Source organism: Silene latifolia, chromosome 2, assembly GCF_048544455.1.
Source record: "Silene latifolia isolate original U9 population chromosome 2, ASM4854445v1, whole genome shotgun sequence".
In the NCBI taxonomy this organism is placed as follows: domain Eukaryota; kingdom Viridiplantae; phylum Streptophyta; class Magnoliopsida; order Caryophyllales; family Caryophyllaceae; genus Silene; species Silene latifolia.
The window spans coordinates 198,183,198-198,192,655 of NC_133527.1; the positions used below are offsets into that span (position 1 = coordinate 198,183,198).

General features: G+C 36.6%; 2 protein-coding genes across 3 annotated transcripts; both read left to right on the forward strand.

Annotated features, from left to right (window-relative positions):
• The first annotated feature begins 1,143 nt into the window (after nucleotides 1-1,143).
• Nucleotides 1,144-4,158, forward strand: LOC141644342 (uncharacterized). The gene is made up of 4 exons (XM_074453844.1): nucleotides 1,144-1,238; nucleotides 2,081-2,251; nucleotides 2,786-3,108; nucleotides 3,477-4,158. The coding sequence occupies exons 2-4, from the start codon at nucleotides 2,129-2,131 to the stop codon at nucleotides 3,505-3,507; spliced, it is 477 nt and encodes a 158-aa protein (XP_074309945.1). The 5' UTR covers nucleotides 1,144-1,238; nucleotides 2,081-2,128; the 3' UTR covers nucleotides 3,508-4,158.
• A 1,202-nt stretch (nucleotides 4,159-5,360) lies between these two features.
• LOC141644344 (pentatricopeptide repeat-containing protein At3g04130, mitochondrial-like) lies at nucleotides 5,361-8,399 on the forward strand. 2 transcript variants are annotated; one of them, XM_074453847.1, is made up of 3 exons: nucleotides 5,361-5,448; nucleotides 5,674-7,306; nucleotides 8,005-8,399. In XM_074453847.1, the coding sequence occupies exon 2, from the start codon at nucleotides 5,697-5,699 to the stop codon at nucleotides 7,239-7,241; it is 1,545 nt and encodes a 514-aa protein (XP_074309948.1). In that variant the 5' UTR covers nucleotides 5,361-5,448; nucleotides 5,674-5,696; the 3' UTR covers nucleotides 7,242-7,306; nucleotides 8,005-8,399. The 2 variants fall into 2 exon arrangements, with proteins under 2 accessions (XP_074309948.1, XP_074309949.1); XM_074453848.1 differs by having other exon boundaries at nucleotides 5,371-5,448; nucleotides 5,677-7,306.
• The last annotated feature ends 1,059 nt before the right edge of the window (nucleotides 8,400-9,458 follow it).

Sequence of the window (9,458 nt, forward strand, 5' to 3'; positions counted from 1 at the left end):
AGCATGTCTAGGCTTACTCAGGCACAACAAAGGTAAATGGATGTGCTGGATATTGACAGACGTAAAATCTGGGGAGTGGACTGAATTGGACGAGATCAATAAAAGCGTGGTTTTAAGCACGGTTGATAAAGAGTTATATCCTAAGTATTGCTGCTCCTGCATGCCTGTGATGTTGATTGATGATATGTTCTGGTTTTACTATGTTGCTGACAAGGAATTTGTTGTGATTCGATTTAATCTGGCCAACCAAAGCTTTGTGTTTTTCCCAGTCAAGGATGTATACCCTTTCACCCAATTTTTTTATTAGTTGTTAGAACTTGGAAGTAATTATATATTATAAAAGTTCGTTTTACAGTAAATTTGTGTAAGACCATATTATACAAGTATTAGTGAAATAAAATAGGTAACAGTAAACAATTAAAATAAATGTCAGTCGAAACTCAAATTCAATAAGCGCAATGCCAAACATTTCAAGGACGTTTGGTTCAAAAGGTCGAGATGGATTTGAACGGAATGAGATATCGAGGGCATCAGGGGAATGGATTTAGAACCCCAAACATATTAATTACAGTTTGGTTCACTATAGAATTGTATGGGTGGGGGAATTAAGTTAGAAAGTTGAGGGGAATTAGTTTTACCATGGATTCCAAAGGTTGAGCTGAAATTAGAATTCCAATGGATCCCAATTCCATTCTGAAAATGCCCAAGTCAAACACCAGAACGACTCAAATCCATTCCGTTCTATTCCAACTCCTCCATTCAAAATCTATTTTAAAAATACACATATTTAAACTTAAAAGATAGAATAAATGATACAAAAGTAAAAAAAAAAAAAAAAAAAAAAACTACGAACTATGAAAAGATACGTCTCGTTCATCCAAGTGAGGTGTTAGTTAACCACCATTTAATTTTAAGACAAATTAACCCGACTTACGAGATACAAACTAGTTTTACAAATCTCATTCTTTCGGGTTTTGTCATTTCTGACTTAATTTAAACTCATTTTAATTCAACCTACTGTAGTCCAACTCAGTTTCATTTAGTTCAGCCCGGCTCCATTTTTTATTTTTTTGAAAGGAAACCCGAAAGGGTAAATATATTATTTAAATTCGTTTTAGAGTATAGACATTTTACCCTTTACACACCTAAGGTCCGCGGTTCGAAACTGGGGACGCAATTGTATTTTTCTAGACAAGCTCAATAACCTTTTGTTTCAAACCCTCAAGTACTAAAATCAGGTTTATTTTACCTTACTGTTTATATTTAATTGTTATTAGGACTAATTCTGGGTATTTTCTGTTTGTTTTTAATTGTAATTAGGACTGTGAATAAAAACCTGGGTATTTACTATTTACTGTTTAAAGTTAATTGTTGTAAAAAAGTTTGGATTTTTGGTTGATTTTATTTAATTTAGTAGGTTTTATTGTACAGGAGATTGTTTATAATCACTCAAAATGCAGCATTTGTTCTTGAGGTTGTGTTATAGACATAATTATAATGAAGGGTTTCGGAATTTGTTGATTAAACCTGCAATTTGTGTTAAGTATGATTGATGTTTGTTTTTAATTATAATTAGGAATTAAGAGTGTAGTTAAAGTTTTGGAATTTACTGTTTTGGGTTAATTATGTACTATGTTGTAAAAAAGTTTGGATTTTTAGTTGATTTGATTTAGTTGGTTTTATTGTACAGGAAATTGTTTATAATCACTCAAAATGCAGCATTTGTGGTTGAGGTTTTGTATTAGACATAATTTGAATAGAAGGGTTTAGGAATTTGTTGATTAAATCTGCTATTGGTATGAATTATGATTGTTGTTATGTCGGAATTTCGGATTTGGGGGAAAATTAAGATCATGGTGAAGTGGTTGCCAACAGAATTCATGAAGGTAGGACTTAGGAGTGAGGAGGAGATTTCGAGTTCGTTGTCGAATGATGAGTTTTGTCAGGGTTTTAGTTTAACTCATACTTTTGTCGATTTGATGCACGTCGTTTTAGGGATGATTGGAAAGCTGCATTGTGTGTTTTTAGATGGGCAGAATCGCGGTCTTGTTACTGTCGCTAAAATCGCCTAAATTGTCAGGGCAGGTGCAGTGGTGAGACTGGTGACATTTGTATCCCAGGGAGAGAAATGGAAGTAAGGAAGAGACTGACAGCTATGGCTGAAGTCGATCCTCCTCATCAACATCGATATCCAACTCGCTGGAAACTTCGTCGTCACTCCCCCCATTCTTCTCTTTCTTCTCATCCTCAGGTTTTTTCCCCTTATTTTTTCAATTACTTACTTCATTCCCAGAACCATCTCCGATCCATTTGATTTGATTTGCTTTGCTTTGCTTTGTATGCACACCTCTCACATTTTTCACAAAATCTTACTTGTGAGTTGTGACGGTTACAAGTTATGATGACATCCCCAACCGATTTAAATAATGTTGAAAATGAAAAGGGCTTGTGAGACGCTTGTAACAAGACTTGCTGCAGTTATTGTTTGTCTTTCTTCTATTGTTTTTAGATTTCCGACTTGAATCATCCTTTAGCTTATAATTACTGTCTCTTGTTCAGACACATATATGTATCACTGAAATGAAGCATAATAACCAGGTAGTGATGCCGGCAGAAGAACTGCAGTTCGGCTTCGAGTTTGCTTTATGTCCATTAGCTGCACAATGTGCCTTTACTAGTGTCAAAACAACAATTCTATGGACGTATAATGATTCCTTTCTTATTACAATGTCTGATTGTTGTTGTTGCACCCATCCGTATATCACTGTTTAACTTTATTTTTCAGGACAAAGCTATTGTTACAGGACTTGCTCCCTGCAAGCGAAACAAGCGACTAAAATGTACTCTATATCTTCCCAGTGAGATAATATTCAACATCCTACTTTTTCTTCCCGCTAAAGTCCTACATCAGGTTGTGAGATATGTCTGCAAGCAGTGGTACGATATAGTTAACGACCCTCGTTTCATCAAAGCCCATTGTCAATCGTCTTCTGCCGGTCTACTTTTTCAAAACCCGATGAAGATACATCATACTTACTATATTGAGGGAGACAATTCAACAAAAATTGCACTTCCCTTTCGTGCCAGAATTTATGGTTCCATTAATGGGTTAGTCTTGTTTCATGATTTGACTAACCTACAAATAATAAGTGTGATTAATCCTGTGACTAAAGTCAAACTTAATCTGCCCCCCGTGCATGGTTTGGAACAATTCTCAAGTATCGGTTTTGCAATTACTTCATGTGGTCATTATAAAGTTGTGGTGACTCCTCCTAATAAACGTCATTGTCCAAAAGTACATGTGATGGTATTTACTTTAGGCATTGATAAAGCTTGGAGATTTATCGATCTTCAAGTTAACTCAGAGATGAAGACTCTACCCAAGTTTGTTCCACGCTTTATTGCCGGAATGTTGTATTGGTGTAGTTTCAATTACCCTTGTTTTGCCAGATAACTTTATTCTGCTGCTTCAACAGACCAGTTTTATTAGCTTGGGAGATAGTCTAGGCCTATTACAGGTACAGAGAGACGAGGTTAAATGTTGGCTCTGGAAATTGACAGACATTAAAGCTGGGAAGTGGACTGAATTGGCCGAGATCGAATTAAATGAAATTTTAAGCACCGTTAGAAAAGAGGTGTTTGCTAGAGAATTCTGCTCCTGCCGTCCTGCTATGTTGATTGATGATATCTTCTGGTTTTACTATCTTCTTGACGGGGAGTATGCTGTGTTTCGTTTTAATCTGGCCAACCAACGCTTTGTGTTTTTCCCGGTCAAGGATACATCTACTTCCACTCAACTTCGTCATCATGTATACACATTGCTTTCACCCAAGAAATGCTATCCTTGACTAAGGCGTATGTCCTTACAAGTGCTTGGATTCATGACCTGCTAGGCTTTTTATTGGAGGTTGATTTCTCGGTTTTCCATATTACTGTTGTCGGGAAGTTTGACTCGGTTAATTTGGCCTACATAAATTTGCGATGCTGCCCGATTAAATTTTATTTGTAATATTTTTAGGATAATATAGCATGTGTTTTTCCTGATTATTGTGTATTTCAGTTCTATTTAAGTATTTATGGAACATGTAATTCCGTTCTGAAGATTTTCTTTTACGCAGTAACATTTTGTCTACATACATGCGAAGATATTTTGATGCGCCCTCTGTGTTGAATCCCCCCGGGCACATGCAATACCCTGCAAACCACGTGTGCCATGTAAGACATCCTTTCGGATGACAGGTAACCGCAACACTCCCGTGTAGGGAGTCGAACCCGGGAATATGCCTGTGTTATTTTTCTGAGTATATATTCTTCATGTTTCATTTTTCACCCTTTGGTTAAGTTTATGCTTAATGGCTTGCGGAAAATCGCAAGCTTTTGATGCCTCTGTTGATTTCTAACAAGTTTTTTTTGCCTATGAGTACTCGCCGGAACAAAAGAATGGCTTTCAAGCATAAATCTTGTCAAACATGGATTGCTGCAGTTACTGGCATATCCGAACTCCAATTTACCTGGGTTTTCTATCAAATGCATGCCACCTATGCCTCGTCTCGTCTTTGCTAATAACAGTCAGGCCAATCATTCTGTCTTTGAGGATTGGCGCGCATCTGTACATGATCTTTAGGCAGCCTCAGTCGGGGAGGCGGTGGAGGCCATCAGTAATAACACTGTCAGCATAATGATACTGCTGTCATTTGTAGCCGAAGTCACTTGACAAAGTTGAGCCTTACACAAATGATACTGTAAAACCGTCATTGTCACGCGACTATTTAAAAGGCACCAATTTTATAATAAAAAATGACCGTAATGCTGACAGGGACCATCTTATTATAATAAAAAATGACTAATGTCGTGAAATAAATAAAACAAATATAAACTTGCGAAAAATAAAATAGTTAACAGCAAATATAACGAAAAGAAGAAAAAGGTCTTTAAAACTTTGGAGTGGCCGTATATACGGGAAATCCTTAAAGTTATAATAATGCTTAATCGTATTTACTCTAGTTGTATGAGTCACTAGAAACTCAAATTCAATAGTGCTGTCAAACCTTTTCATTCTATTATTTCATAGCTTTTTGCCTTTCTTCAAACCGAATAGAGAGGTTCAACTATTTTAAAAATACGAAGTAAATTTTTATTTAAGATGGTTTTATCTTTTCGTCTTTCTTAAACCTGAAACGAGTCAAATACGTATACGAAACAAAAGTAAAATGACTTTATGAAAAAGAGTATAGTGTGTCTCAATCTTAAAACGAGTTTATCCGGTTAAGTCTTAAGATAGTCGAACTAAAATGACTAAAATCATCTTACACACTTAAGGTCTCCGGTTCGAACCCTGACGATGCCATTGTATTTTTCTAGACAAACTTAAATTAAAATTTTGCTTCAAACTCTCAAGTAATTTCATTTCCCGCAGCTCTCGTATCCTCGGGCTTAATTAAAATTCAGGTAATTTTTAATACCAACTTTGAAACAATATTTTCTTACTGTTCAATTTGTAATTGTAATTAGGACGACTGAATCATTAAAATTTTGGGTATTTACTGTTTGTTTTTAATTGTAATCAAGAGTGCCATTAAAAATCTGGGTATTTACTGTTTTGGGTTAATTATATTGTAAAAAAAATTGGATTTTTAGTTGTTTTGTTTAATTTAGTGGGTTTTTATTGTACAGGAGATTGTTTATAATCACTCAAAATGCAACATTTGTTCTTGAGGTTGTGTAATAGACATAATTTGAATATAGGGTTTAGGAATTTGTTGATTCAATCTGCTATTGGAGTGAAGTATGGTTGTTATGTCGAAATATCGGGTTTTTGTACTTACCCAGATGGCCAATTTGGGGGGAAATTAAGATCATCTGAGGTTGAAGTGATTGTCAGAAAGATTCATGTGGGTAGGAGTGAGGAGGAGATTTTGAGTTCGTTGGCGAATGATGAGTTTTGTCAGGGTATTAGTTTAAGTCATGATTTTGTTGATTTGTTGTTACGTCGTTTTAGGGATGATTGGAAAGCTGCATTGGGTGTTTTTAGATGGGCAGAATCGCGGTCTTGTTATGCGCATTTGCCTGAAGCATGTGATTTGATGGTGGATATATTAGGGAAGGCTAGGCAGTTTGACAAGATGAGGAAGTTAGTGAGTGAAATGCGTGAGAGAAATTTGGTTTCGATAAATACTGTGGCTAAAATGATGAGGAGGTTTGCTGGGGCGCGTCAGTGGAGGGATGCTGTGAGGACGTTTGATGAGTTGAGAACATTTGGATTGGAGAAGAATACGGAGTCTATGAATTTGTTGCTTGATACACTTTGTAAAGAGAATCAAGTTGAAATGGCTCGTGTGATCTTCATGGCACTTAAATCACACATCTCGCCTAGTTTGCACACGTTTAATATTTTTATACATGGTTGGTGTAAAATCAAACGGGTTGAAGAAGCGGATTGGACCCTTCAAGAGATGATAGGGTACGGATTTACTCCTTGTGTAATTAGCTATTCAACTATCATTCAGTCGTATTGTAAGTTGCTTCAGTGGGATAAGGTTTATGAGTTACTTGATGTAATGGAAGTTCAAGGATGTCAACCTAGTGTTGTTACTTACACAACTATAATGAGCTTTTTAGCGAAGGCTGGTAAACTTGACGATGCCTTAATAATGGGTGACATAGTGAAATCATCTGGATGTAAAGTTGACACAACCTTTTATAATGCATTAATCCATACCCTGGGAAAAGCTCGTCTTGTAAGGGAAGGCTATGATGTTTTTAAAATTGAGATGCCTAAGAATGGCGTTCCTCCAAATACCGAGACTTACAATACATTAATTGCCATGTTTTGCTATCACGGTCAAGAAGACATGGCTTTTAACATACTAGAAGATTTGGAGAAGTCAGCGGTTTGTAAGCCTGATCTTCATACATTCGACCCACTGCTAAAGGTCTGTCTCAAATTGCAGATGACAGATCGTTTGAGCGAACTGCTGGATGATATGGTTACTAAGCATCATCTAAGCCTTGACGTTTCAACATATTCACTATTGGTACATGGCCTTTGTAGAATTAACAACTGTGAGTGGGCTTTCCGACTTTTTGAAGAGATGATAGATAAGGGGTTTACATTAAGGCATGCAACATGTCGTTTGTTGCTAGATGAAGTCAACAACCAGAAGAACATGTCTGAGGCTGCTGAAAGAATTGACAGTTACATGAACCCGCTGAGAGATTCCAAACGAAACGTAGTCAACTGAACAATTACAATGTTGAAATACCATTCTGCTTGTTCAGACATGATCTCTCATTGTCATTGCAAAAGGTATTCTTGAAATTCGTTAAATTGTAAAGCTTTCATTTTTGTATATATTTTTGTAAGCATATACTGTGTGGAAGTAATCGAACATCTAATGAAACGCATTCCGTGGTATATGGAGAGTATGTTGTCAATGTTGATAAGTTTCTTAAATCACAGGGGTACATCTATATTTTGAATCTGAATGGTATTAGTATCTTTCTATTCTTAGGAAACCTTGTGTATCTTTCAAGTTTCTTGACAATCCATTTCACGGCAAAGTTCATCAAAGTAGAACCTGTCTTTCCACTTTCCAGTAACTAATCACTTGGTTCGGAATAGCGGTTTCTTTGTCGAAAGAATGGGGTTGAAATGGATATAATGATGAAAATTTGCTTGTAAAGTTTAGCTTACACAGTTTGTCGTCTTTACATTCTAAAGTCTAAACTCGTACAGATATTTGATTCACTTAAACACGGATGTTAACGAAAATACAGTTATGTAACTGAAAATTAACCAGAGTTCTAACTGATGTTGGCACGTTGCAGTATTGATCTCTCTTATGGCTCGTGTATTTCTCCTATTTGCAATGCTGTTCTTTCAAGGTGGTTTATGTAAGGTTGATGAAGTAGGTTTAGATGAACTGTTCTAAACTAATTGGCCGCCTTTTCGATTTCTGTTTATCTTCTCTCACAGCTTTTCACATTTTTTCTTTGTTTTCTCAGGTGCACATCTATATTTTCGGTAGACCTTCTAATAAGCCAAATTAAATCTATTCACAATGGCAAATCTCAAGCCAAAAAATGGGGAGCCAAGGATCGAAACCGTGATTCTCAAGTTCATGTACCGAAATGTACTAAAAGGACAGCAGGAGTCGGGCCGGTGGCGGAGGTCACTAAAAATCAGCCATTGTACATGCAAATCCTAAATATGCTGCAGCAAGTTGTTAGGAACAAGAAACATTGTTTACATTCTTGTACTGTTGTACATCAGCTGTGCCATTAAATTCGGGTATGGGATTGATATCTTGGATTCAGTCGGTGACTCTTCTTCAGACAGACTCACTATTTTCAGATGTACATCTTGGGTATGCATTTAATTCTGGTTCACATTCTTCTCATGCTCCTATCTTCAAATATTCCAACCACCATTATTTCTCTACTGTTTTTAAAACTTTTTTTTTTACTCTTATCCTTTTCTACAGTCTGTAGACCACCTTTCACCCCTTTGGTATTGCGTTTTATCCAAGTATAAGGTTGCTTAAATATTGACCATCTAAAACCCGGCTGTAGGTACATTTGTCATAAATGCTACAACCGGCATCCCATTTACATTGTCCTCATATCACTTTGGTTGTTAACTAATGTCGACTTCTCACATTCGAGTCTCAAAATAAACCGCCTACTACTGAAAGCTGACATAACTCGAAACTCGAACACCCAACAACATCAAAGCGTCTTGCTTGTGACGGGCTAATCCCGTCACAAGCTGAAGACCTCTCACAAAAAGGGAGAGGGGACAAGGTGGGGCACCCCCCATGTGCTTCCCCACTCACCTCTCATGGGTATTTTGTGAGAGGAAATGGTATCCGTCATAAGCTTGTGACGGATATCGCCGTCTTCAATGAGATTTTGTGCAACATAATTACTTTGTCTGACACTATAATTGGAACGGAGGGAGTATAAACCGCGAATTGGGGCTGTTAGTATCTAATATTGGGTTTTGGGTATTACATAATTACATTGGATGCCTGAACTTGATCTGGAATTAGAATATTTCATTGTCACATGGCATGAGCCTTGTTTGATAAGATTTAAAAAATAAAGTAAGAAGAATCAATTTTCTGGATCCAAGAAGCACTTCAATAACTATAATATGAGTGTATTATGACACCAATGTAGTGACAAATATAGGGATTAAGAGAAAAATGCGGAATTCCTAGATTCTTCATTTTCTCTCACTTGGTAAAGTCTCTGGCATGTGTAGTGTGGAGCAGTGGACCCCCTTAGGTAGTCAAGTTGGTGTCTTTATAATAAGGTTAATAGGTTTTATTTTACTCCGACTTTTCAATATTAGCTCGCATACCCGTGTCGGATATTAGACATTCTGATATGGGTGGTATGTGTAGTGGAGTATAAATCAGTGGACAGGATTTATGTTGCTCGGACTTTTCGGTATT

What these genes read in the sequence shown, in the direction of transcription:
- LOC141644344 (XM_074453847.1), top strand. Translation starts at nt 5,697, where the DNA reads ATGCAACATTTGTTCTTGAGGTTGTGTAATAGACATAATTTGAATATA.
- LOC141644342 (XM_074453844.1), top strand. Translation starts at nt 2,129, where the DNA reads ATGGAAGTAAGGAAGAGACTGACAGCTATGGCTGAAGTCGATCCTCCT. An exon ending in CTCTTTCTTCTCATCCTCAG is followed by an intron (nt 2,252 to 2,785) that starts GTTTTTTCCCCT and finishes TTTATTTTTCAG; the next exon opens with GACAAAGCTATTGTTACAGG. An exon ending in ATTTATGGTTCCATTAATGG is followed by an intron (nt 3,109 to 3,476) that starts GTTAGTCTTGTT and finishes CTGCTTCAACAG; the next exon opens with ACCAGTTTTATTAGCTTGGG.